The sequence below is a fragment of the Pochonia chlamydosporia genome, chromosome 1 (assembly GCF_001653235.2).
Source record: "Pochonia chlamydosporia 170 chromosome 1, whole genome shotgun sequence".
NCBI classification, from domain to species: domain Eukaryota; kingdom Fungi; phylum Ascomycota; class Sordariomycetes; order Hypocreales; family Clavicipitaceae; genus Pochonia; species Pochonia chlamydosporia.
In genome coordinates this window covers 4,949,897-4,976,743 of record NC_035790.1, presented here as the reverse complement: position 1 = coordinate 4,976,743, position 26,847 = coordinate 4,949,897, and the positions used below count along the sequence as shown (strand labels likewise).

The 26,847-nt window shown below is 51.6% G+C and overlaps 11 protein-coding genes across 11 annotated transcripts; 7 read left to right on the top strand and 4 right to left on the bottom strand.

Annotated features, from left to right (window-relative positions):
• Positions 1-350: 350 nt before the first annotated feature.
• On the top strand, positions 351-1,529 carry VFPPC_13041 (hypothetical protein; the record flags this gene model as incomplete). Its single annotated transcript, XM_018290818.1, has 1 exon — positions 351-1,529. One exon carries the CDS (start codon positions 351-353, stop codon positions 1,527-1,529), a length of 1,179 nt encoding a protein of 392 aa, XP_018149704.1.
• A 2,126-nt stretch (positions 1,530-3,655) lies between these two features.
• VFPPC_18729 (hypothetical protein) lies at positions 3,656-4,746 on the top strand (the record flags this gene model as incomplete). The annotated part of the gene is made up of 3 exons (XM_022430297.1): positions 3,656-3,663; positions 3,746-4,007; positions 4,174-4,746. The coding sequence occupies 3 exons, from the start codon at positions 3,656-3,658 to the stop codon at positions 4,744-4,746; spliced, it is 843 nt and encodes a 280-aa protein (XP_022285959.1).
• Positions 4,747-5,285: 539 nt separating this feature from the next.
• VFPPC_01297 (ABC transporter) lies at positions 5,286-11,303 on the top strand (the record flags this gene model as incomplete). The annotated part of the gene is made up of 3 exons (XM_018281150.1): positions 5,286-9,668; positions 9,724-9,749; positions 10,181-11,303. The coding sequence occupies 3 exons, from the start codon at positions 5,286-5,288 to the stop codon at positions 11,301-11,303; spliced, it is 5,532 nt and encodes a 1,843-aa protein (XP_018149703.1).
• Positions 11,304-12,003: 700 nt separating this feature from the next.
• Positions 12,004-13,269, top strand: VFPPC_01295 (S-adenosyl-L-methionine-dependent methyltransferase; the record flags this gene model as incomplete). Its single annotated transcript, XM_018281149.1, has 1 exon — positions 12,004-13,269. The coding sequence occupies one exon, from the start codon at positions 12,004-12,006 to the stop codon at positions 13,267-13,269; it is 1,266 nt and encodes a 421-aa protein (XP_018149702.1).
• A 611-nt stretch (positions 13,270-13,880) lies between these two features.
• Positions 13,881-15,497, bottom strand: VFPPC_01294 (RNA polymerase II transcription factor B subunit 2; the record flags this gene model as incomplete). The annotated part of the gene is made up of 3 exons (XM_018281148.1): positions 13,881-15,141; positions 15,208-15,283; positions 15,365-15,497. 3 exons carry the CDS (start codon positions 15,495-15,497, stop codon positions 13,881-13,883), a joined length of 1,470 nt encoding a protein of 489 aa, XP_018149701.1.
• Positions 15,498-16,458: 961 nt separating this feature from the next.
• Positions 16,459-17,354, top strand: VFPPC_01293 (thioesterase superfamily protein; the record flags this gene model as incomplete). Its single annotated transcript, XM_018281147.1, has 8 exons — positions 16,459-16,497; positions 16,556-16,596; positions 16,693-16,708; positions 16,757-16,822; positions 16,881-16,995; positions 17,042-17,107; positions 17,156-17,234; positions 17,282-17,354. 8 exons carry the CDS (start codon positions 16,459-16,461, stop codon positions 17,352-17,354), a joined length of 495 nt encoding a protein of 164 aa, XP_018149700.1.
• A 184-nt stretch (positions 17,355-17,538) lies between these two features.
• On the bottom strand, positions 17,539-19,237 carry VFPPC_13040 (hypothetical protein; the record flags this gene model as incomplete). Its single annotated transcript, XM_018290817.1, has 3 exons — positions 17,539-18,282; positions 18,356-18,908; positions 19,065-19,237. 3 exons carry the CDS (start codon positions 19,235-19,237, stop codon positions 17,539-17,541), a joined length of 1,470 nt encoding a protein of 489 aa, XP_018149699.1.
• Positions 19,238-21,245: 2,008 nt separating this feature from the next.
• Positions 21,246-21,604, top strand: VFPPC_01292 (hypothetical protein; the record flags this gene model as incomplete). The annotated part of the gene is made up of 2 exons (XM_018281146.1): positions 21,246-21,444; positions 21,498-21,604. 2 exons carry the CDS (start codon positions 21,246-21,248, stop codon positions 21,602-21,604), a joined length of 306 nt encoding a protein of 101 aa, XP_018149698.1.
• A 210-nt stretch (positions 21,605-21,814) lies between these two features.
• Positions 21,815-22,582, bottom strand: VFPPC_13039 (sterol desaturase family protein; the record flags this gene model as incomplete). The annotated part of the gene is made up of 1 exon (XM_018290816.1): positions 21,815-22,582. The coding sequence occupies one exon, from the start codon at positions 22,580-22,582 to the stop codon at positions 21,815-21,817; it is 768 nt and encodes a 255-aa protein (XP_018149697.1).
• Positions 22,583-23,747: 1,165 nt separating this feature from the next.
• On the bottom strand, positions 23,748-25,431 carry VFPPC_01290 (hypothetical protein; the record flags this gene model as incomplete). Its single annotated transcript, XM_018281145.1, has 4 exons — positions 23,748-23,794; positions 23,900-24,448; positions 24,504-24,585; positions 24,646-25,431. 4 exons carry the CDS (start codon positions 25,429-25,431, stop codon positions 23,748-23,750), a joined length of 1,464 nt encoding a protein of 487 aa, XP_018149696.1.
• Positions 25,432-26,295: 864 nt separating this feature from the next.
• VFPPC_18730 (hypothetical protein) lies at positions 26,296-26,547 on the top strand (the record flags this gene model as incomplete). Its single annotated transcript, XM_022430298.1, has 1 exon — positions 26,296-26,547. One exon carries the CDS (start codon positions 26,296-26,298, stop codon positions 26,545-26,547), a length of 252 nt encoding a protein of 83 aa, XP_022285958.1.
• Between the last annotated feature and the right edge of the window lie 300 nt (positions 26,548-26,847).

Here is a 26,847-nt window from a genome sequence, read left to right as displayed (position 1 = left end):
GTGCAATGCCACATGGCGGCACTGGGAGCTCGAGGTCCAGCATGACTAAGCCGAAAACGGCTGCAGATAATCGTCGTGGCAATCCACCTAAATTTCAAGGTCAAAGTTTCAGTACGCGAAACTGAAATTCACTGCATCGAAAACCTAATCACCAACACACTTTCATCAAGCATTCATTCATGGCGTGTTCAACGCTTGGCCTCGGAATATATAATACGCAATTCTCCCAAACCTAATAATGTCCTGGAGACACTTTTCTTCCACCCGCACTTCTGCTCCCTGGTGAAGGAATCAGCACATCACCAAACTCCCAGCTCACTCGACCATCAAGAACAACCTCCAGCAACAACATGCATTACATTCGCCTGCTGCGCGCTCCGCGCATGACTGTCACGAATGACTCCATGCAGACAGAGCTGGTATTCACAATCACAACCGATCTCGGAGACTCGTTTCTATCGCCAGACGAACCAATCGACCTGGTCGTCACAGCACATGTCCTCTCCGTATCAGGAGATCCGGCCTGTCGTCTCTCCGAAAAAGGAGCACTAAAATGGCAAGCCGGCAGGCGGGTTTGCAAGCCTATTTTCGAGTTTCCCCCCGAGATTCAACAAGCCTTTCAGAGTGGGCAATCCGTAGAAATATGCATCAGCCCCGAGTCTGGCCTCCTAGGCGACGAGGTTAAGAACATCCTACGCTCCTCTATCCAGCCCACCGACGGCCTCATCATGCCAGTGTGGGTGGGTATGAGTGGCCCCGAAGCAGACGATGATGTCTCGACGCGCCGCATCCTCCTGAGCGGCCAGTATGAGCCCCAGTATCTTGAGATACAGGAAGAATTCGGTGACAGCATCGCCCGTCACGTCTGGGATGCGGGTGTCGTCTCGCTTTGTGCCATGGTCGGCGCCTACAGATTCCCCGACCTTGAAACCAGCAAGCACCCTTGCATGAGGAAGCTTCTCAGCATTCTGAACAGTCGGGAGGTCAATGTCCTGGAACTGGGCTGCGGTGTCGGGATCCTTGGGCTGGGCCTGTATGCCGTGTACCCGCGCGGCCTGGGCGAGTGCACCATCTTGATGACGGATCTGGAGGAGGCTGAACGTAGAGTGCGCTCTAACATGGCGCTCCTGCGTCAGCAGCACTCTGGATCGGATCTCGGTCGCGCACAAGTCATGTACGAGAATATGGACTGGAATCGAGCCAAGGAGGGCAAGTTTGGACGACGATTCCAGGACCGTCGATGGGATCTCATCATGCTTAGCGACTGCACCTACAACGTTGACATGCTTCCTGCCCTGGTGGACTCGCTGTCGGCTATTCACCGCGTGAATACGGAATTTACCGACGATGAGGAGAAGTTCTCGACAAAGGTCTTTATTGCGATGAAGCCGCGTCATGCGTCGGAGATGGAGTTCTTTAAGCTCATGGCTGCAGAGGATTGGGTTACGCAGGAGAAGCAGGTCCTTTCGCTTCCTGTCTTGGGACGGGAATCCGAATCGGTGGAGATGTATATCTTCGAAAAAGTGTGACGGGCGATGCTGGCAAATGCAACAAGGCTAGCTGTCAAGAGCCCAAATCACCAACTCACTCGCAAAGGTCACGTTACTTGTGAGGATTTGTCCAAGGTAGAGACAAGTTCGTGGTGTCAAATGCTTGGGGTATGCTGTACGCTGAAAGGTGTGGTTCGTGGCGAAATCTTGGAAACAGAGTATGCGTGTCTAAGGACCTAGAACGGGGAGCGGCAGAAATCTAATAACAACTGCTACAAGTGTGGCATGATAATGCAGAACTGCTTCTCTGATTGTAGCAACTCGTGTCCTTGGGCATTTCAAGCGCCTAACCCCACGGGATTCCACGACTTAGACTTCGAACCTAGAACTCGATTTCAAGCAGGCTCATCGGGAGGGATCGATCTTACTGTCTTCTGGATATGCTATCCGGGTCATTTCAGGCGTTTGGGAGCGAGTCGAATATTTGTAGTACTAGGCTAGCAGAATAATGAAACAGAATTAGGCACCTTGCGTCCGCGAATGTCTCCGTTCATCATTGAAGTGTAGATTTTTGTATAGTGATTTCGAAACTATGGGCATGACAATGCGCAGTATTGGTTACATACCTAGGTATGCAAGAAGCATGATAGTGTTGCATAGTATTAGACAGGCATTCACATTTATCCAGTGGATTTACGAATCGAGTCTGAATTCCAGACTCAATGGGTTTGAACTGAGATCTGGTTGTCCTCCCACGTATCGCTGTCATGCGCCAAATATACACTATTTGGAATGAATAATAGCGGCAGACTTGTGCGAATATTACGATTGTTTGGCCCTGGCCCATATTGATACACATGTATTCATATCAGAATGTTTGTCAAGGAAAGGAGTTTCGTATTTGAGATGAATGAGACGGCTACACACTACACATTTACAATGGCTGGATACTCTTGGCAAGAGAAGATCATTATTTGTCTTTATGGAAAATTGAAGAGAATACTAGACGTTGGAAATTTGTGTGAATCAAGAGGGCTATCTGGAAACATGAACATCTGCAGGTTCAATTGGGATGGAGCCACGGTCATTGTGACGTGTATCACTTCCAAGAGCACCTATATAGTGCTTTTTATCAAGGCAGCAAGATGACATGTCAAGATACGCATCGCATTGCCCTTGTACATGCATCCTTTAGAAGGCCCTGCAGACGAGGCATATACGTTTGCAGGGTACTTAGGTAAGATTCTGCATTACGCAACGCAGCAAATTGGCGCATACTTTGTGTTGTTAAACAGTCCGGTACGACTTTATATCGATCAACACAACGAAGACTCTCATGTTTGCGGCAATTTGACTATGCATATGTGGCTGTGTCAAGCAGACAAGTCAGTGCCTTGCTGCTTCAACGTTTCATCGGATCTGGATAGACATACTGCGTCAATCATTTGGCCTCAAACGACCACCGTATCCAAAGATGCGACAAATGCAAGTCATTGATCCATTGTGGAATGTTGTACAAGGTGATGTTGTATTCGTTCCAGCAAATGGTGTGCATGAGACATGCAGTGCCTGGTCGCGGATTTTCGGGCGTAAAGTGGGAATGGCCTGCTTTTCGGTCATGATTTGCTCCCAGCCGTATTTGCCTGGCGGGTCAACATTGGCATGGAAGGAGCTTCCGTGTGGGATGACAATCCGAGAGTTGAGTCCTTAGAGACATGGAAAGACTGCCTGCCGGGTGCACCTTCCGGCTAGGTCACTAGCATTTGCCATTTGGCCAGGATCCTTGTTCAATGTTGAATTGATTCCCGCAGCGACCTTCACACTGGGGCTTTCTGATTTCTGCCACCAAGTTGACTCGACCCTAACTCAATCTGCAGCACGAGCTAGGCAAGCTGAGGACATCTGGATGAATTGAGCAATGTAGGCGCCATCCGGTCGAATTGCACCCCAGATTGTCTCTCCTTGTCTCTCCTTGTCTCTCCTCCACATCAAGTCTGGTGCTCTCCTCCCGCAGTTCAACCGCGTGGCGTTCAATGTCAGCACTATAAATTCAAGCCACCAGACGTCGTTTGCTTTGGCAATATTCAGCCTGCAACTGAGACCGGGACACTTGAGGCTGGTGGCTGGTGTCTGGATTGGGAATTTAGCAGAGGTACGGAGTAGCCATGCCTGGGCCATTCATCTTCATCTTTGTACGCCGTTGGTCTGGTGTTTCGCGCATGGCATGGCAATTGCCATTGCACAGACAGACACAGACTCACACACTCGCAGGACAACATGCAAACCAACGAAGCTCTTTGCCTGAATAGAACTGGGCTCTACAGACCGATCCCATGTATCTGTGTCACTAGCCACCTGGCCCAGCAAGCCCAGCCAAGCGGAATGCAGTGTGGTACTCAAGTAATCGGCATTGTCCTTTCCCCTTTGTTCAATGTCTCCACGTTTCCATGCGTTCTCCGAATGACTCACAATATCTCAGACATGCGGCTTTGCGTGAAGATGATGGAGAGTGGCTCTGCCTGAGAACTAACTAGGCTATCCAATAGGCTATTCTTGATCAAAATTGGCAATGCCTCTGGTATACGTGAGCTTCAACTCTGAGGACTTCCTTACAGAACAACACACGTACCACATTGAAATGGTCATCGCTGACGATTCTACTCCGTACTGATGAAGCGGATAGTCATCGACATGCACTTACAATAATCTGCAAGCAATATCCATCTCGACGCCCGTGCTTCGTCTGCTTCTTCTCCATCTTCGCCCCATTTTCGCCAAGGTGTGGACCGCAGACTGTGGTCTTTGTTCTTTGTTGAAACTGCTCCGAACCACACAACTCATCATTCACTCACTAGTGTCTTTTTGCTGTTGGCCGCGGGTCCCGCTTTTATTTCCGTCGTCAAAAGTCTCTCTCCTCCGTTGTGAAGCCGGCTCAGCTCGTTCAACGTCTCCGCTCTCTTCTCTCTGTCCTCTCCTTCTGGTCCTCCTCCCGTTGCTTGGTAATACGGCCACCGGGGGAAAAGCCAAAGTTTGCCTGATTGGGGGGACAATCCTCGTCTTAGCTCGCTCGCTCGCGACTTCGGCCTTGCAAAAGGGCGGTGCACTCAACATTAGCGATGGGGTTGCCAAGACAAAAAAATTGCTGGAAATGGGGTCAAGTCTGTCTGTACCGAATATTCATGATTCGTTAGTCAGGGCAAACCACCAAGCTTTGACTCTTCAGAATCTGCCCATGCTCTTCTTGCCCGCTGAGTAGTCTGCTTCAAGGATAGCTGAACGTTCCCCCACATCCATCATGTCCTTGTGCATGTCCACGTCCATATCCACGCATGCATCCACAATAACTACTCACTCGTCCGGACATCCTATTGTAGTATTAGTTTGTTCGGTGGGGAATCCCCGACCCTCCATTATATTTTTTTCCTGTTAAATGATTTCAAGCTGTCGTGCATGGTCTGTTTCTCGTTTCCTTCTTCCACAACCCTTCCATTTCACAGGGGAGGCATAAGCCCCGTATACTGTCGTTTTTATACCGAAATCTTCAAAGTTTGCCTTCCCTGTGGGCAATCTTTGTCGACCGGGCTGCCATTTCTTTAAATTCGTTGCTTGTTGACTTACACCGAAACTTGTTGTAAGCCTCTCAAGTTGCCCACGCCTCCCTGGCAACAGCCAAGTCTTTCCCACGACGCCAAGAGAGGGAGGTACTTCGCATTGGAAAAGTGTGGCAGCGACTAAGTATACGACTTGGCCTTCTCAAGGAGAACACCCGAGTTTAGATTGTTGTTGCCACTTACAATGGCACACAATCATTCTTCTGAGCTTAATGGTGCCCAAACCGGACCTGCGAATCCCACATCCCGGCCGCAGTCTCGAGACTCTGTATCAACTGCGGGTGACGACCAAAACGCTGGCAAAGATGCTTCTGGCGGACGATCTGGTGTGTCCGTAGCGCAGGCAGAGGCAGACTTTGCAGATTTGCAGAGGGAATTCACCGGTGTTTCACGAGCTAGCCGTAGACACAGCAATGTCAACAACGTTGATCCCGAAAAAGCAGCCCAAGTAGACTCTGACGCTGCAGACGATGAGTCCCTATTCGACCTCGAAACTGCCCTGCGAGGCAATCTTGCTGCCGGTGAAGCTGCCGGAATCAAAGCCAAGCACATTGGCGCCTGCTGGGAAGGATTGACAGTCAAGGGCATTGGTGGTACGGCAAACTACGTACAAACGTTTCCCAACGCATTTGTCAACTTTTTCGACGTCATCACCCCCGTTATCAATCTTTTAGGCTTGGGCAAGAAGCCTCGGGAGGTGACACTCCTCGACCGATTTCAGGGTGTCTGCAAGCCGGGAGAAATGGTTCTCGTCCTCGGAAAGCCAGGTTCCGGCTGCACCACATTCCTCAAGGCTATTGCTAACCAAAGACACGGCTACACCAGCGTGGACGGAGATGTGTTTTACGGACCGTGGACAGCCAAGGAGTTCAACCGCTATCGAGCCGAGGCCGTGTACAATGCCGAAGACGACATTCATCACCCAACCCTGACGGTGGAACAAACCCTCGGATTCGCCCTCGACACCAAAATGCCCGCAAAGCGACCTGGAAACATGACCAAGGTTGACTTCAAAGAGCATGTGATTTCTACGCTGCTCAAGATGTTCAACATTGAGCATACGCGGAGGACCGTTGTCGGCGACCATTTTGTCCGAGGCATCTCTGGCGGAGAGCGGAAGCGAGTGTCCATCGCAGAGATGATGATCACCAATGCGTGTATCTTGTCTTGGGATAACAGCACCCGCGGTCTTGACGCCAGTACCGCATTGGACTTTACGAGATCTCTGCGCATTCAGACCAACCTGTACAAAACGACGACTTTTGTGTCCCTCTACCAGGCGTCGGAGAATATTTACAAGCTCTTCGACAAGGTCATGGTCATTGACGAGGGCAAGCAGGTATTCTTTGGCCCTGTCAACGAAGCACGTAGTTACTTTGAGGGACTCGGATTTGCACCTCGACCTCGACAAACCACGCCGGACTACTTGACCGGGTGTACCGACGAATTCGAAAGACAATACGCGCCAGGTCGTTCTGAAAGCAATGCCCCCCATAGCCCGGACACTCTCCTTGAAGCATTCCGCAGCTCATCCTACCAGAGGCAACTTGACACTGAGATTGGAAACTACAAGGCCAATCTAGAAAAGGAGAAGCACAAACACGACGAGTTCCAACTCGCAGTCAAGGAGAGCAAGCGCGGAACATCCAAACGATCAGTCTACCAAGTCGGTTTTCACCTACAAGTCTGGGCACTCATGAAGCGCCAGTTCACGCTCAAGCTCCAAGACCGATTCAACCTCACCCTCGCGTGGATCCGAAGTATCGTCATCGCCATCGTCCTCGGCACACTGTATCTCAACCTGGAAAAAACGTCAGCCAGCGCATTCAGCAAGGGCGGTCTCCTCTTCGTGGCGCTCCTGTTCAATGCGTTCCAGGCGTTCTCCGAGCTGGCCGGCACGATGCTGGGCAGAGCCATCGTAAACAAGCACAAGGCGTTTGCTTTCCACCGGCCGTCGGCGCTTTGGATCGGGCAGATTATCGTTGATCAGGCGTTTGCCGCGACGGAAATCATGCTGTTTTCCATTATTGTCTACTTTATGACGGGGCTGGTTAGAGATGCGGGCGCATTCTTCACCTTCTATCTGCTCATTCTGTCTGGAAATATTGCCATGACCCTGTTCTTCCGAATTATTGGGTGTGTGAGCCCGGACTTTGACTACGCTATCAAGTTTGCTGTCGTGGTGATTTCGCTGTTTGTCACTACGTCTGGCTACATTATTCAGTATCAGAGTGAAAAGGTGTGGCTGCGATGGATATACTGGGTGAATCCGCTTGGTCTCATCTTCAGTTCACTCATGCAGAATGAGTTTCAACGAATCGACATGACGTGTACGGCGGACTCGTTGATCCCCTCGGGCCCGGGATACACCGATATCAACCACCAGGTTTGCACGCTTCCGGGCTCTAATTCAGGCACGACGTTTGTTGCGGGACCAGATTACATTGCGCGAGGCTTCTCCTATTTCCCCGGGGACTTGTGGCGAAATTGGGGAATCGTCTTCAGCATCATCGTTTTCTTCCTTATTCTCAACGTTGTTCTCGGCGAGGTCGTCAAGTTTGGAATGGGCGGCAACTCCTTCAAGGTATACCAACGTCCTAACAAGGAGCGCAAAACCCTCAACGAGAAACTGCTGGAGAAGCGTGAGGCCCGACGCAAGGACAAGTCCAACGAAGAAGGATCAGACCTCACCATCAAGTCGGAAAGCATCCTCACGTGGGAGAACCTCAACTACGACGTCCCCGTTCCCGGCGGCACGCGTCGCCTTCTCAACAACGTCTTCGGCTACGTCCGACCAGGAGAGTTGACCGCTCTCATGGGTGCTTCAGGAGCCGGGAAAACAACCCTGCTCGATGTCCTCGCCTCCCGTAAGAACATTGGCGTCATCACGGGTGACGTCCTCGTCGACGGCTTTAAACCCGGCAAGCAGTTTCAACGGTCGACCTCGTACGCCGAGCAGCTCGATCTCCATGAACCGACGCAGACGGTGCGTGAAGCCCTCCGATTCTCCGCCGACCTTCGCCAACCGTACGAGACGCCCATGTCCGAACGCCACGCCTACGTCGAGGAAATCATCGCCCTGCTGGAAATGGAGCAAATCGCAGACTGCATCATCGGCACAGCAGAGGCTGGCTTGACGGTCGAGCAGCGCAAACGAGTCACCATTGGCGTTGAACTTGCTGCCAAGCCCGAACTGCTCCTGTTCCTCGACGAACCTACGTCCGGTCTCGACAGCCAGAGCGCGTTCAACATTGTCCGCTTCCTCAAGAAACTTGCCGCTGCGGGCCAAGCCATCCTCTGCACCATCCATCAGCCCAATGCCGCGCTGTTCGAAAACTTTGACCGCCTCTTGCTCCTCCAACGGGGCGGTCGAACCGTCTACTTTGGCGACATTGGCGAGGACGCTACCATCCTGCGATCCTATCTGAAGCGTCATGGTGCCGAGGCCGCTCCCACGGATAACGTCGCCGAATTCATGCTCGAGGCCATCGGTGCTGGTAGCTCACCACGAATCGGTGATCACGACTGGGCTGACATCTGGGACGAGAGCCCCGAGCTAGAATACGCGAAGAAGGCCATTGTTGAAATGAGAGAGAACCGCAAGGCCGTGGCTCAGCATGCCAATTCCGCCATGGAAAAGGAATACGCCTCCCCGACGCATCACCAACTCAAAATTGTTGTTCGCCGCATGTTCCGTGCCTTTTGGCGCTCGCCAAACTACCTCTTCACCCGTCTGTTCAACCACTTCGCCGTCGCCTTCATCTCCGGCCTCACGTACCTCAACCTCGACTCCTCCCGCTCCTCCCTCCAGTACACCGTGTTCGTCATGTTCCAGGTCACGGTTCTGCCGGCCCTCATCATCAGCCAGGTAGAAGTCATGTTCCACATCAAGCGCGCCCTCTTCTTCCGCGAAGCCTCCTCCAAGATGTACTCCCCTATGACATTTGCCACGGCCATCACCGCCGCCGAGATGCCCTACTCGATCCTCTGCGCCGTCGTCTTCTTCGTCTGCCTGTACTTCATGCCCGGGCTCGACGCCACGCCCTCCCGCGCAGGCTACCAGTTCCTCATGGTTCTCATCACTGAAGTCTTCGCCGTCACCATGGGCCAGGGCCTCGCTTCTCTAACACCCTCGCCGCGAATCTCCGCCCAGTTCGACCCCTTCATCATCATCATCTTCGCGCTCTTCTGTGGCGTCACTATCCCCGCGCCCCAGATGCCCGGCTTCTGGCGCGCTTGGCTCTACCAGCTCGATCCTTTCACCCGTCTCATCGGCGGCATGGTCACCACCGCTCTGCATGGGCTCCGTGTTGTGTGTACATCCGCCGAGGTGAACCGCTTCGTTGCGCCTAGCAACATGACCTGCGGGGAGTACATGACGCCGTTTTTTGGCCGCGGCGCACCGGGATATCTGGTTAGTAATGACACTCAGAATTGCGAGTACTGCGCGTATAGAGTCGGCGATGAGTTTTACCAGCCGTTGAATATGTCGTTTGATCACCGGTGGAGGGACTTGGGTATTTATATTGCGTTCATTGGGAGCAATTTAATCATTCTTTTTACTGCGGTACGTACTCGCGACTTGAAGCGGAGTTTTTCTGACGGTAAACTAACTGAAACAGAGTCGATTCTTGAATTTCAACAGAAGGTAAGTAATTGCATACAAGGGCCATCACGTAGACGGAATGCATCTCATGTTGTTTTGGTACATACATACGCAAATAGATATGGGTGTTTAAAAGTTGCATTTTAAATAAGCATAATAAAGTATATAACTTGTAACTGAGTGGTGGTAACATACCCTGGCATCTGTGATGATGTGGTCGTGGCTAAGAAAAGCTTATCCCGTGAAAGTGGGCCGATGAGTCTTGAAAACGGGCGACGGTCCGACCTGCGCCACCCGATCTTGAATGAGACATCTTCTGATGTGATCCGATGTCTCGGCTATTCTCATTTTGTGATACCTACACGACTATTTATTAGGCTGCTGGATCTTCCCTTCTTCGTATGTGATTGATCTGCATACAAGCTTTCTCACTAAATTTCTGTCATCATCTGCCAAGCCAACGACATACAAAGAGACGTCATCCGATTACCTCGGCCTGACGAGTTTCCCTACCTTCACCTAACATTACTCGGCAACAACTACCTCATAAAATCCATCAACATGTGCATAGTTCTCTTCACCACAGCACACCCCGACTATCCCCTCATCCTCATAGACAATAGAGACGAGTTCATTCTGCGCCCGACATCACGTCCTCACTGGTGGACTCACCCAACCTCGGGTGAGCAGGTCCTGTCATCACGAGATCTCCAGCGCGCAGAAAAGGGCACATGGCTCGGCATAACGAAATCCGGAGTCTTTGCCGTCCTAACCAACTTCCGCGAAGTCAATGACCATGATGCGAGCCACCCCGTTCACGGCAGGAAAAGCCGCGGCGCCGTCGTGACCGCCTGGCTGGCTGGGCTGGGAGATACCATCAAAGACGGTGTGCATCATCTCGTCAAGGATGACGGTGTGAAAGGAGTGGGCGGGTTCTCCCTCGTCTGCGGGAAACTGAGGAAGAAGGGCGCAGGCATAGCCATTGTGAGCAACAGGGCCGGACATGCGGATGATGTTCCGGTTGTGGCTGAAGAGAGAGGCGAGACATGGGGTTTGAGTAACACTACTTTTGAAGCGGAGGTTGCGTGGCCAAAGGTTGAATTGGGCACCAAGATGCTTCGGGAGACGGTGGAAAAGGCGGTTAGAGACAAGGAGAGCGAGGAGGACCTGGTGAGGGATTTGTTTGGCGTATTGGATACGGATACGTTTCCTGCCGTCACTCCTGGGATGAGTTTTGCTGAAATTACTGGTCTGCTACGACACACCATTTTTGTGCCGGAGCTGGGGGACGAGGCTCACCAGGAGTCGATGGACGCGGCGAGGGCCAAAGGGAAGGCAGAATGGGCCAAGGACGAGAGTAAACTCAAGGCGGTGGAGGAGATTCTGATGGAGCAGCAGCCTGAAGTAAGTGCCCCAGCTGCGAACGGGTTCGAGACAGGCATGTACGGCACGCAGAGACAGACGGTCATGCTGGTCGACTGGGATGGAAATGTGAAGGTTATAGAGAGGGCGTTGTGGGATCGGAATGGACATAAGATTGAGAGGGGGGATGGTGATGTTGTTTTTGAGTTTAAGATTGAGGGTTGGGATGAGTAAAGTGGTCAGTATAAGGAAAGCAGGTTTGGATAGTAGAGTGATGAGCAGGGCACTACATTCTAGAGCGTTGAGAAAGGGTAGACCATCCGACGATAATTATTGATTTCAGAGCTGACTTGGACTAGATAGATGTGCTCAGTCAAGTTTCCTGATTTCTAGAGCGCGAAGTGCCATGCGTAAAAGCTGGCAGCTGCGAGCGACTGTCAACCAGCTGTTGGTCACCTTAAGCGAATAAATCTGCACCTCCCTGGTCCATTCATAATTCACCTTCTTCTCACTCCGAGACCTTTGCCCCAGTCATCTCTTCCAGAAATACCAGACATTTCTGACCGTGTTGTGCTCCACCACTCTCATTTCCAAACAACAACTGGTACCGTGTTTAAGACGGCCGTTTGTCTGTAAACAAACGATTTCTGCTCTGCCAAACAACATTTCCTCATCTTTAGATCGTCTGTCGCATATCGCCCGTGCCAGTCTGCGGTGACATCGGCCGCATGCTTCATAAGTCGGACATCTGTATTGCTCGCATCTTGTCTTGGTTCGTTTGACTAGCTACTAACGTAACTGTCCTGGTTCTTTAAACGCTACATATTAGCCTCGCAATATATGACACAGAAGGTTAGTTTATTTGACTCGTATACAACACGGATAATAAGACGGACACAGATTGTCTACAGCCCCAGGTCTTCAATGCATCACCATGCGCAAGCGAACACCTCTCGAGCGTCCCATCATATCCGCCCCAATTGGCCCCGTCAAGAGCTCCCGTGGACCAGATCTCACCCGAAGCGATAAATTTGAGATTGTTGCTGGGATCAAAGACTGCACAAAGAACCCCAGCACTCCCTCAGACTCAATTGCTTCTCGAAGATCTCGTCGGATATCAGCAAGCTTCTTGAACACCGTGGCCCCGTCTGCGAGTCCAACCGTTGTCGAGTCGGAAGTCAGTGCTGTTACTCGAATACAGTCGGATACTTCGTTCAAGGGATCCCTTGGCAGACGGGCCGCGCTGCTGTCGTTGTCGACGAGGTCGCTGTTGAAGCAGCCGTCCAAGTATACGCTCATTGCTCGCCCACAGTCGGCTGAAGATGCCGAGAACATCCCACCATTGAACGTGTCGAAAGACGACAAGAAGTCCTCTATACCCAGGTCAATGAGCAAACTTCCCAAGTCAAGGACAATGATGGTGCTTCATGACCTCAAAAAATCATTTTCCAGACCCAGCTTGGCAGCAGTAAAGAATCATAACCACGGCCAGACGCAACCAGCACCTAACGTTCCGTCATTTCGAAAGTTGGATGAGTCCGAACTGAGTATTTCGACGTTCCAATCTTCCCAAACAACTCTGACGTCATTTTCCCTGATTGATCACAGCTCAAACTCATCTCCTGTGCCTTCTATAAAGCATGTTGACACGGCACAAAGCTCCGAGTATTGGTCTGGCCGTTTCATGGGACTACATGACCGTTTCTCTTCGGAAAGCTTTGCAAAATACTCCTCGTCTTGCACTTCGCCGAAAGCTGAAATCGGCTGGCAGTCGAGATTGGCTCTCCCTCGTGGCCATTCTGTGACTGCTACCCAGAATCGCTTGACATATCTCGCTCCTTCCAATACTACTTCAGCTCTTACAACAATTACATACAATCCCAGATTGTTTCAATATGAGGACGAAGACGATTCGAAATGCAAGCGTATATTCAGCCATCTTGAATCCTTGTGCACCACGACAGAGGCTAAAGCGTCGTTACACTCGTGGCAGCAGACATATGCCCGTCGTTACAGTCGGCCAAAGCTACTTCCCGAAGGTGGATGCATGTATGACAAAAGTCGCAATAGGTTCCTTGTTGGTGTTGGGCATCGCTTTAAGAGTGGCGAAAGACGACGACTGTCGGCTTTTGGGGAATTGGCGGATTCAAGACCAGGGGCAATCGGTGTTACTCCTGGTCGAGGCGTGGCGGTATACTGAAGATTGGTGGTATTTTTCTTCGTTTTGGGATGTAGTCTCTTTGGCTGTGGTAATTGGTCACCCTCTGTTCCCTCTTTTTGCATGGACTATAGCAGATGAATACTTGCTCATGTTGGTTTCCTTTACTTTCTTGTCTGGACGATGTTTGGAGAGTGGATATTGGTTGTTGTCGACTTTTGGCACATTCTTTTGACGGAACCGGTTCTTCTCCACGGATGAAGATGTAATTATATCCATTTTGTTTTGTTTTGGTGGGAGACTCATGTCGATACTGCTCATGGTAGCGGCTGGCTTAATCGACTTTCGGGTTTGTCGGTATACGACTAGAATGGATTGGTCGCTATCATGCTTTGCTTGGAGTATTGGGCCTATTGGTTGTATGTGAGGCAGACAGGCAGAGTACAAACATTGGCACGATATTATGAATTGATATGTTTCTTTATTTTTAATTAAAGGCTTGTATCCATACCCTTATTTATTCACGGAAGGCCACCCGTGTCCAAGTTTTGGAACCAATGATAATGTATCCAACTCGCCAAACGCCCCCCCTGGTTTGAAAACACAATGCGGACCTGCATCATAGCATTTGATTAGGAGGCACGGCTCTTACTCTATTCGATACGCTTCCTGCTCTTCAAGTAGTCCCTGATCTGCTCGTATTTGTTGGCAAAAAACATGCCCGACTTGTCGCTCCGCCAGACCAAAACGCCAATCTCCTCTGCAAACCTTGCAGTATCCAGAAATTCCTTGTGGTCTTCAAAGTCACGAAACAGAAATCCACCCGTCGTCTTCATGCGCTCGTTCTCCAGCTGCCACAGGCGAATTTGATCGACGACAGTTGGCGGCAAGATGGGCTTATTGGCAAGAGCAGCACTCCGGTGCATTTGTTCGTGTGAGTGAGCGGCGAGATAGGATATAATCTGGTCGGCTGTGATGCCAAAGTTGATTGCTTGCCGGATGGATGTGCGGGTTACCCTTCCGGCAACCATGTCTGGGAACCGCATGTTGAGCTTGCAAAACAGGGCGAGGACGGCGATTTGCAGCGTCGACTGGGTGTATGCGTAGATGCGGTAGTTGGTCTCGACAATGACGCTACCTTTTTGGTCGCCTGATGAGCCGAGAGGGCCAGCTGATTGGGGAGATGGGCCGAGGGCGGCGGCAGTAGCGGCAGCAACGCCCTCGCTAATAGTGCGCAGGCTACTCCCACCGCTGGTGAGCGTGGTAGCGAGTCGTGTTGGGAAGAACATGGATCGTTTGTGTTGGGGGATGTAGATGAGGCCAAAGTCCAGGAGGGAGGGGAGCATGTTCTTTCGCTGCTCGGTGAGGGCGTTTGTGTCGTACGCGCGGCCGAGTTCCAGGCTGGCCAGGACGAAGAGGAAGGAGAGCATGTCGACGGTTTCGAGGCCAGCGGCTTTGTTAATTTCGCTGGCCTCGAGCCACAGGAGCAGCATGGTCCAGACCTGGGCGTTGGGCTCTTGGAGTAAGAAGGTGAAGCCAGCCTGTGTGATTCCTATGCTCCCGTTTGGGCGTCTGTCGACGAGTCGGCCTGCCACGAGCAGCTCTTTAACGCTCTTGTTTGGGCCTGTCACGTCCCCGGCGCTCTTGTAGCCGACGCTGGAAACTACAAAGTGCAAGATGTCGTCCCATTTCTTGCGGGCGTAGCGATCGAGGAAGGGAAGGTCAATTTCTGGCGGGACGGCCAGCGTCGAGGGCACGCCGAATGAGTTGTGTTCGCCGCCACCGGTGAGAGCTAGTCGGAGCGAGTTTTTGAAGTTGGCCGTGAGTTGCATCTCTTGGGGCTTATCTTTGGACGGCATGGAGATTTGGATAATGTGGAGTCCCTTCAGCGTCGCAATCGCATTGTCTCGTTGTCTGTTGGGGTTTTATGATCTTGTTAGGCGCGGCCTCTAATATGACCTTTGGACGTGGGAGCATCACCTCTTTGCGTCTGGCTTAATCCACAGGTCGAGGTCGCTGAGAAGCATCGGCTTGGGCATGTACAGGATGCGCATGACTAGAGTTTTCGCTGCAGAAAGAAAGAGATCCTAATTTAGCAGCCGGTCTCGGCAAGTGAGCTGTTGTCGCTGGATTATACCTAGATGCGGCAACATGCGCCGAAAGATGGCAAACGCCGTCGAGGGCTGCTGGTACAATTTCCGGAAGGTCGTTCCAGGCAGCTTCTCGAGGTAGTCTGCAAGTTGCAGCGATGGTGCTGGGTTGACGGACATGTTGGCGGCGAGACCAGTCCGTCGAACAAAGTTATGTTATAGCTATATCATCATAAGTTGATGTGATGCCCGCCGATGGGAAGTATGATGGGCGAAGGCGGCAATGGTGCGTTGCTGTTTTGAAGTTGAATGTGGGAGGTCAAAAGTTCACGCTGCATCATTTGAGGTGCAGTTGATGAGCTGAGTTCGGAAAATTCCGTGTCCTACGTCACTCACTGTGGCTGTAGGGTATGTGATTGCCCAGCTTTGGACATGAGCGAGATGGGTTTCATCCCCAAGTGATGCAACACAGCTCGGAAAACAATAAACCATGATTTGGAACGGTGGTGTCTTGTATGTTGGCTTTATTTGTTTCCTTAATTTATGATAACCGTTAGAATCGAGTGCGGTGGAACAAGAAAATCTTTTGCAGCTGCACTTCCCTGCTCGTCTACTCAATGACATGCGATGCGGCCATATCGGGCAGGTTTGCTACCAAAAGACCAAAGGTACTTTATCCTTTTCCCATGCGACAACTTGTGATGTCGTGTATTTCATCTCCGAACCCTGCGCCTTTGATGCTATTTTGGACGTTTTTCTAACCACAAAATTGATACATTAGCCACCTAGGCACGCAACCGAAGGCATCCCCACGGAGGTCAGAAGTCTTCGAGACTGACTACACTCATATGACATATTACACACAACGTAATACACAATTGTGCTTTAATACATAAAATGGCCAATTGGCCGTAGAAAATACACTTAGCCACGATGCAAGGAGTACTGCGCCGGCTTTTTATCTTCTAAAGTTCTCACTTGGTCCAAGTCAATGACATGACATTGAAGGTCTGTGTCGGTCCAAGTCTGTTGTTGTTGGTGGGTCAAGTTCACTTCACTTCCCCAGACCAAACCAGACACTCATCATCCCTCACACCGCACCCCCGAATGCCGCGCAGTCCAACCTAAGGGCACCGACACAATGTCCAAGAAACTATCCCCTTCGGCCTTTACAAAAGCCGTATGTCAATCCATCCAATTCCAATTGCACGCAAACAACGCTAACCAACAGACTGTAGGTGATGCGGTCATTCATGGCCGACTCCGGCTTGGAACCGAGGTAAGCCGCTCTCATCGATATACCTAAACATCGTCTCCAATTGGCAGATTTCTGGTCAAAACAACCTATACTCTGTTTCTCACGCTTCAAACATAGATTATTAGGCCCTCGAGTAAGTCTGTCCACCATAAACATCTCAACCCCCGAACTAACAGCCCAGTTCCGCATATTGACTGCCCAAGCCGGGCGGGTTGATTTCGAGCTCGACATCCACAAAGATCACACGGTATGTCCGTCATCTCAAATGGTAACAGTCTCATTGATCAACCAAACTAACCTTGTAGAACCGCCTCAATACTATCCATGGTGGAACGTTGGCCAGTCTCGTTGACCTTGGCGGCTCACTGGCCGTTGCGTCAACGGGCCGTTTTGCAACTGGCGTTTCAACGGACTTGAATGGTATGCTTCCTCTTGCGCGTTGTAGATGGCACGCTGACCGTTGCAGTGACATATCTCGCTCCTGGCGGAAAACCAGGCGACGTTCTCAAGGGGACTGCCATTTGCGAAAAGAGTAAGCACCTAGCCGGGACTAAGGTTGACTACGACTGACATCGAGTAGTTGGAAAGACACTGGCATTCACAACGGTTACATTCACCAATCATAAAGGCCAATTAGCTGCTCGAGGCAGTCATACCAAGTTTGTGCCTCTCTCACATGTTGGTCTCGTTTACTAATCGCGCTTAGATATGTTGCTGGCACTGTGGGCGCAGATGGTCCTTACGTTGCACCGCCCGAGTTTTCTGACGATGTAGACTAGATCAATCATAGATATGTGCGTATTATCATATTTGAATAGAATAAAACTCGCTAGCCCATCATATGTCCTTTGTATGCATGCAATACCAAACGCCTTGTACGCCTTTTGCTTTGCCCCCCCATAACCAATATAGACAGTTTGAAATTAAGTATACAGTTCAATTCAGTGGACTTTCACTCCACATTTAATTCTTCTCGTTGTACGGCAAGGGCTGTGACTCAGGCATTCTGCCGTCCGCCTGATGATATAGACCCATTGCGTCGGCGTGTGGAGGCGGCGAGCCCGGTATTGACATTGCCATGCCATCGTAGGGTTGCTGAGCGGGTAGCGCGAAGGACGGCCCGGCTTGGACTTGTCCGTCGTCAACGACGGGTTGCAGCGGTGACGCCTGCTGAGGCGATTGTTGAGGAGGAGCTTGGTAGCGAGCGGTGTAATAGTCTGGAGGCGAATCATCGTCACCTTCAGCCGCTAGAGTCTCTCGTATTTGCTGTTGTTGTGTTTGTATTTGCGGTGGGTTCACTGGGCGGCGTGGTATGCTATGCCGAGGCATTGGCTCCTGGATCTGTTGCTCGTGCGATGTGACTTGGAGCATCTCGTGCATTTGAGGCTCCTGCGCGTTGGACTCTAGGTCCACGTCGCTTGGCTGACTGGTGTTGTGTGAATAGCTCCGAGGAGTCTGCTGTGGAGTGATGTCTAACAGCCCAGGCGTGGAAGGCTGCATTGTGGACCAAAGGCCACGCTTCTTGCTGCCAAGGGCAAAGAGGATACAGAAAATCACAAAGGCGGGCCATGTGTCGGCGACGACATCGACCACGGTGAACACAGAAGGTGGTGTGTTTGACGACGGCGCAAAAGCGATGGCGTAGCTGACGCTGTACGCAGCACGCAGTAAGAATAGGGCGTCGCAAACGATGAGATACGTCGATGCCTAATAACAATACTGTGTTAGTTTTATGATTGGATTCCAAGTAGGATCTGAGGTAAATCATATTCCACCGTACCAGTTTGACACGCTTATCTCCCCTGCAGCGCACCTTCGTAGCAATGGACTTGATGGTGATGAACAGAACAATGGCCAGAACCATGATGTGCATAGCCAGAGACAAGAGCTTTGACGTGTTTCCTAGGCTCGTATACGCGAACGACAGCCCAACAAATGAGTGGTCATAACCGATACGGCTCCTTGATAGTCCATACATGGAATACAGATGCTGGCCAAGCCCAAACGCGGCGATACTAAGAACAGCAAGGACGCCCGCCAAGCCATAGACAGAGAAGTGAAAGACCTTGTCGAGGAGTTCCACGGTACCTGCGAGCACATCGCCATCGCCACGCCTGGTCTCGGTTTTGTGAGCGACGATGATGCCCTTGTCCAGTCCGCTGAGCGCCAGGATCATGCATATCTCTGCAAAGTTGCCGAGCAGACTGCTGATGAGGTCCAATTCTACTTGGACGGGTAAAATGGTCGTTGATGTGATGGTGTCGTATTGTGGCTGATACAGGTCAGAGAAGATGACGGCGAATAAATACACGACAAATAGGAGAAAGTTGGACCTGATGAGAAGTTAGCACGAGCCAGCAGAGCTCTTTCCCCGTCCCATGATCAATGGGATCCAGCGCGCAAATCGAGCTCGACTGTGGAGTGCGGAGAGGCAGTCAAGATGGGATCAACTGGGGTCAGAAGAAACACAGGCACTCGTCGTTTCTTACAATGCAAACATGATAAATCCAGCTCTAAACCAGACCAGCCATCTCCGCGAGGGATCGGCCTTGCGACGAACAACGCATAGCGAACAGAAGAAAATGACGAGGGCGGGAAACGCGGTCAAGAAGAGCAAGACGCAGGCGGCGATGAGCCAAACTTCTTTGTAGTCTGGATACATGTTGTCGGGCAATGAAAGGTTAAGTCAGGTCCCAACCGTGGAGGACGCTTCGCTCGTCAATTCATTCGTGGCGGATGCAGTGGCCGACGAGGAAGCCGATGAATCGACCTTGGCCTTGTTTGCAGGATTCTTTGGCACAGTTCGTCTCGAGGATGCTTTGAGGTTGGAGATGCATGTGTGGGTTGCAGAGAAGAGGAGGTTGACAGTCACCACCAAGTCAAGTTCAAATCCAAACACCAGACCATCACTCTAACAGGCGGGCCAGTCCACCTGTTGGCGCCACAATGGCCAGTCTTGGGGATGGTTCAATCATCAAGACAGGGTTCAGAGTGTGGGCGAAGCATCGTCAAGTATGCTTCTCTTGGACCCTGGTAAGTTTGACCATTTGAGCAGTTGGACCGTGTCAAATTGCTGACGGATCCCAAACCAAGCACAGCATCAGCATCACAGATCAGTTCTCATCTCTGCGTTACCAGACCAGACTCAGACTCAGACTCGCTGAAGAATTATTATTACTGGCTCCTCATCATTGATCTGGAACACGCCCTTTGACCCCATAAGCGGCCTGGCAGAGTGGAAATGTTCAATGTAGCCTCGACCAGACTTGACTTTTCTGGACGACTTCGAAGCCACCCGGTCAGACGCCAGTCCAGTCAATCGACCCGTTGACCTCTCGCTTCGCTGGCCGAAGAACAAAGACCCATCACAGCCATCCCAAATTCATCCGACAGGGGAGCGGATTGGAGCGGTCTGGTGGGATGGATGGATTCTGCAGCCCCCAGGCTCCAGGCTCGCAAGGGGAAGATTGGTGCAAAATCAGCCTTCTTTGCTCCAATTGCTGATTTGATTCCCCCTGCACTGCCCCATTCTCGTGGTTGAGCTTGCAGATGCGCTAGCTCGCTCTCACGGCACAGGACACACACAATCTTGCTCAAGGCCCCGGTCCAAAAGGTGAGCATTTCACTCACCAACCACGGATCTTTACCAATACGAGCCTCGCGCCGGTGAGGGACGCGTGGATTAATGAAACTTGGGGGAGAATGCGCCTGCTAGTGTTGGCTTTGGCCCATCGGCATGGACCTTTCGTTCCTGTGCTTGCTCTCCATGTGGACAGGTTAACCGACCTGGAGACAGCCTCGTTATTTTCAACCTTCTTGGCACTGGCTAGTTTGCTTCTTCTCGAGCCTTGCCCCTGATGAGTGATGGAGCGTTGTGAGGGGATGCCTTTTCTCGTGTCATGCATGTCTTGTGCCGGGCGGACATTATAATTAGCAACTCTGTTTGGATGGTCGTCCAAGCCTCAGCCCAGCTAGCCCTACCGAACAGAACAGACTCATTGCCAGAAAGGCTACTCCGTACGGAGTACATTGGCAACACAATACAATTTCGACAAACTGCAAATGCCGTGATTCACCAAACCTTGCTCCATGCCTGTCTTGCCGGAGCGACCGAGTAAACGGCCAGCATCACCCTGTAAGCGGACTGGGTCCCAACGTTGAAGTTTTTGTTCCTGGTGCAATACCTGGCCCATGGCATGGTGCCACTATTGATGGTTATGCGAAACCTTCTTTGGCGTTCAAGTCTGGTTCAAGTGACCAGACATAACGGCGAACCCAGCCGACGCCTCTTTCGACCGGGGAAAGGTCGCCCTGTTGTGGCTGCTCCTTATCTGGCGCTGGGGTCAGCCACCCAAACGCTTTGGTCGACTGAGACCGTGCTTGAGACTCACTCACTCACTCACTTCATGCACTTGTCTCGTGACGTCACCGTTTGGTGACACCTCAACGACAACAAGTATTTCCGATAGACTGATAGTCAACCACGTCACTATTAAGTAGTTGCCTCGATCTTGGATCAGTGGCTTGAGTTCTGTTTCTCGAAGAGATATAAGACGTAGAAAACGGCCCAACGCTTATAGAAAGTATTCGTAGTCTTCCCACAATTAAACGGCGCCGTCGTAATTCACTGCAACCTCAGCTTCATTATCCAGTCCCACCAACAGACCAAAATGGCCATCACATCCGCTATATCAGACCTCTTCAAATCCATCTACGAGGTATTCGCCTCCTTCTTCTCCGCAATCTACGCCGTCATACATGCCGCCGTCAGCACGGTGTGGAATTTCATCCTCGGCGTCGTGAACTTGGTGCAGAGCATTCTCGTCCAGGCAGTTCATTTCACGGGCGGCGTGGGAAAGTTTGTCGCAAGTGAGTGCAATCTTTTGCGCATTACAAATGTGAATCGTGCTTACAATGTCTAGGTAATTTCGTTGCCCTCCTTGTTGGCGGAGTGCTTGTGTTTGCCTATCTGCGCTTCTCTGCCACAGGTACCAGATCCACGACTGTGACGCAGAAAAAGACTCAGTAGGATAATGGCAATAACTAGGGATGTACAAGCAACAATATTGGGAATAATTGTAACGAATATTTGATCGATTTTGCAGTTTTGGTATACATGTAGCGCGTTAGATAGCACATCCAATCTATCACACCTTCAACACAAGCGACGAGTCAACAAAACACCGTGATATAAGCACATCTTCATGTCCTTAACATCTCCATAAACATCCACCCAAACCTACTCAACCTTCTTCCCACTCCTCGGACCTCCCCTCTCATCCGTCCCATGCCACCAATCCAACACCCCAATCCCCCCAAAGTACACATTAAACCTCTCATGATGCCTATCATGCTTCCTCGCCAGCCCATGCAGAAAATCATACCCGCTATGCACCGTCGCCGTCTCAACAAGCTGATACGCCAAAAACACCCACATCGTAACGATATGTGTCCTCAGCAGCATGGGCGGCAGTGCAATCGGCAGCATATTCGCAACGACATGCTCCACCGGGTGCGCGTACTCGGACGCAAACGCCACAGGCGCAGTGAAGCGGTGGTGAATCTTGTGAATCCGCTGATAGAAGTACCGCACGTGGAACAGCCGGTGGGCGTAGTAGAAGAGTACTTCGCGGCCGACCACGCAGAGGAGAATGTCGCGGGTGAATTCTGCGAGCGGGGGCAGGCGGGATTCAACGCGCAGGGCGGGAGGGCGGCCGTGGAGGAAGGATTCGTAGGAGAGGCCTATTTGGAGGGCGGACACGATGGCCTGGTTGCGGATGGAGATGAGGACGGCGTGCCATATCTCGGAGGAGGTGGGTTGCTTGGGGGCGGGTTGGATCTTGTGTCGGGCTGAGAAGGAGGGGGCGATGGTGTCGAGGGAGACGAAGAGCGTGCAGGGAAGCCACCAGAATAGGAGGTGTAGGATGAGTTGGCCGACTACGTCTATTGTGTAGGGATCGTAGGTGGCCACGAGTTGGGACCAGAGTTTGGGGATGTCGAGATCCATGGTGTTGAGGTTGGATGAATGTGGTGGGGGAGAACTAGTGAGACTGCCTGTGAGAGGGGGAGATGAGGCGAAAACAGGACTCTTGGCGTCGCCTTTATTTGTAGGTCGACATCACTTTTGTGTGAAGCTATTGTGAGTTTTCCATGGTGGCAGTCAAGTTCTTTTCAAAGGTTGAAGGTTGTCGGGATTTATCCGACGTGGCCAACGTTCCTCGGCCCAGAATGTGGCGTCTGGGGAAGTTTGTCCAGTCGTTGGTGGTGCATCTGACTGGAACCTCACTCGTCGGAATCATTCCGACTAATACTGTTTAACCGACTTGCTGACAACAAAAGCCGTATACTGCAGGAAACTATTGTTGCCAACATCCGATTTCACATGATATTCACATTTAATAACTCAGCTTGCCAATTTTATGGTTATGAATGCTCGTCTCATTACGTAGCGCATCACAGCTAGGATAGCACATGTTGCGTGAGTATGAGGAACCGTCAATACCTGATTCGGTCAGACAACTGAGCCCAGATTCCATCACCATTCACCTATTTGTGCACAATTTGCCCTATAGAAGGATTACTCACTTATCCATGCCTGTTAAGTTGCGAAGTGGTTTAACATACAAATAGGCGGTAGTAAGGCAAGAAATAGCTACAGCGAAAGTGATTGCCTCGACAGATTGGCGTCGTCCTCCGATTGCAGAAAGACTCGCATTATTGTTCCCGTCCTTCGGATGACCGCACATCGTATCAACAGGAATCTACGCACATTTCAGGGAGCACATCGTGGGTCAAAAACACAAGGACGAGTTCCAAGTCTCGCTGCTGCGATCATGGAACACCATTGCGGTCTTATGCACAGTCTTCTTACACTTGAAATAGTTTAATATCCAATTCAATACATAGTCATGGCATCGTGATCCCGGCAGTAGCTTTCATGTCTCTTGTCAGCCTCCTTTTCAGTGCCGCGCATAAACCAAGTACACACAGTCCGCAACGCCTCTGACCCCTTGGCCTGACGCCATGCCCGCGCTGCTTATACCTGCGGCTAAGGACTTATCATCAGATAAGTCCAGAGTAGGGTCTCTAAACAATTGCGCCTTTCCAGGTCGGCGTGATCACTCCCTCTCAGTTTTTGGCATTCAATTTGGCCGTGGCCCCAAGTGACTCGCCTAGGTCAGAGTGCCCAGCATGGCTCGCATTAGAGCTGGTGGTGGTCCTACACAGCACCGTGTCAGCTGCAAGCTCGGCCTAGCGATTGACGCAGGTTGCAAATAACGTGCGCACCTTCATCGATATTTCGGTACGCTGATGGACATCCTACCTTTCTTGTCCTTCTCAATCCTGGGAGGTTTAGGATGCGCAACTGTCCTTTCCACTTCCTCTTCGTAAACCACAAGCTGTCCATCTGGCAATCTCTCGGTCCGTACGACTTCGCGTTCGACTTCACCCCGTGGTCGGTGCACCAGTTCCCGCTCTAGTGCTTTAATCTCTGCCCGAATTTCACGACGGCTCCGAGAGCGAGATCGTGAACGAGGCACGACGACAAGTGCACCGTCCTCATGGTGGTGGTGATGTCTGTGGTGATGATGGTGGCCGGAATCCCAGCTACTAGAGCTTCGCGACGGCGACGATTCACGAATGACAGTTCGGTCGACAACGTCGATGTGTCCCGAACCGCGAGGGCCTGCTTCTACAATAACAGGAGCGGGAGCAGGAGCAGGGGGAGGAACAACGATGGGAGCGGGAGGCGGTGCTGGAATAGCAACAGGTGGAGGAGGTGGTGGGATAGGTGCCTCAACAAAGGTCTCCTTTCTCCGCTCCTCAATGATGTCGCCGGCAGAAGAGCGGGCGGCGATGACTTCTTGGTCAACTATGACGCCAGTCAGCACACGGATGAGGTTGGAAGGGAGAACTCGTGTCCATACCCTTGATATATTCTTCGCTCAATTTTAGCAGCACATCGATGTTTTCTTGGCCCAGGGCTTTCTGAACGATAATGGTGGTATCCTGTTATAAAAGGTATCAGTATTGGCGTTAGCTTTCACTGATAATAGACTCATTCCTCACCTCTTCGACGTAAGGATATCCGAGATCAATGAGTGCCCTTTTGGAGACCAGACGTGCGGGAATCTTGGTTTTACCCTTCTTTGGGTATTCGCTACGAAGAGTGGCTCCCCCGGCACTGCTGGACGAAGAGCTGGATGACCGTGAGCTGCTACGGTGGGTGTGCGACCGAGTAGCCTTTGACTCTCGGCTTCTGTCACGCTTCTCCCGTTCTCTAATGACTTCCCGCTCTCTAATACGCTCCGGCATGTGTCGATAATCATCATCCGGATGGTACTCCGACTCTGGGCGATAGTCGTCGTAGTATCGGTCATCTCGTCGCCCAGGCGGTGGAAGACCCCTGGCCCTTGGAATGGGAATAGGCGTATAAGCTGGAGCCCGGTATTCGTCCCTGAATATATCCTCTCGCCTGGCTGGAGGCGGATACTCTTCACGCTGATCTAGGACGTGACGAATGGGACGGCGATCATAGGTGTCAAGGGATGATTGTCGTCGGAGAAAAGCAGGTCTACGAGGAGAGTTATCCCGATAGTAATCTCGGTCTCTCTCCTTCTCCATGACCACACGGCGATCGATTTCTGGATGTCGAGCGGGCTCTCTTCTGGGTTCGTATCGGAGGTCGTCATCATGGTACCGTCGGTCCCGCACAAAGTCATCCTCATAGAAGCGACGTCTGTCATATCGATCTTCGGATTGTTCCCGGCCCCTACCACCTCTCATGTAGTATTTATCATCTTCGAAGCGATCCCGCTCATACACACGGTCACGGTCCCAGCGCTCAGTTCCCATGGTAATTTTCTCTGCTCTGGCACTGATTGGTGGCTGTGCTGTAGCTGAAGGGTGAAGCGAGGTGGGGTGAGGAACAGTGACGACAAGCAAGTGGAAGTGTCGGTCGTGAGAATATTGCAGGATTTAGAACAAAGGGGGCCACGAGCGCGATGAAATAAGATGCGACGATAAGCTGCGGAATGAAAGCGAAGCAGTAAAACTTTCTGATGCAAAGCACAGTGACGACGTGGGCAACGGACGAAACGGTTCGACTTGGAGGTGGGCGATGACGTTGTTGGACCAAGCCGCACCCCGCTTGACTCGAGCTCGATTATCGTTGGTCTGGCGTCGGATGGGACTGGGACTGGGACTGGACTGGAACCGTCTCGGTCGGTTCAGCTCAGGTCGGCTGGTTCGCAGGTGGGTGCTGTGCTCCTCGAGGACTGTCTGGTGGATTTCCTTGGATGCAATTTGATGCAATGCGCATGGGATGTTCCAGGTTTGAGCGGCAGATGAGCGGCAGCCACCAATACAAGCCCCAGAACGGCACTGCTCGTGACCCTGGAACGAGGCAGTTGGACCTTGCGGTGAAGGCACCAGACGTTCAAATGTTGCAAGTTGTGACAAGAGACGGATGGGCTAGACGCTTTCAAATGCCAAGTTGCCTGGCCTTTCTGTTGACAGCCCAGTGCCGGATGACCTGCAGCCGGCCTCGAGGCAGAGAGCAAGGCTTGGAAAGGTGCACGCACGTCAAAGGAAAGGAGTCAAGGTTACACATCCGCTGAGGCAAACGGCCGGATCAGTCGCAGCCCAGCCTGGTTGGAGCGAGCGTCGTAACGTATTTGTATTTGTACAGATGGGACGATACGAGATTCCTCCGCCTCGATGACCCAAAGAGCTTTTCTAGGAATCGCCGCTGGTCGACTCCACATCCTCCATATTCTCTTTGCTTGCTTTGCTCTGCTTTGCCTTGCTTTGCCTTGCTTCGCCCAGATCGATCCCGGTCCAGTTGGGATCCCGTCTCGAGGCCTGAGGTGGATCTTGGCCCAAGATGCATCTTTCATCTTTCATGTGCAACACCAGCACGACAGGGTACAAGGTTGCAACAAAACCGCTGTCGACACAGACCAGACCTGACCTATTTCCCGTTATCTCTCTTTGTTGCTGTTCCCCCGGGCGGCCTGGTCTGTCTCAAAGGACGATGAAGCACCAAACGCCACCTTTGAGTCGCTTCCTGTAATAGATTCCTCCCATCATCAGCAACCTGAAAGAGTCAACTTGTCGTCTCGCCAGTCAGTGGCTTTAGAGTTTCCGGCGCGGCCCTCACCTTCTCATCAAGTGGAGACTGCCGTTCAACAGGAGCATTGTATTGTCCATCGTCCATCCATTTGTGGGCTCGGGCGAAACCTTGTTGATATGGAACCAGTCAAACTGAAC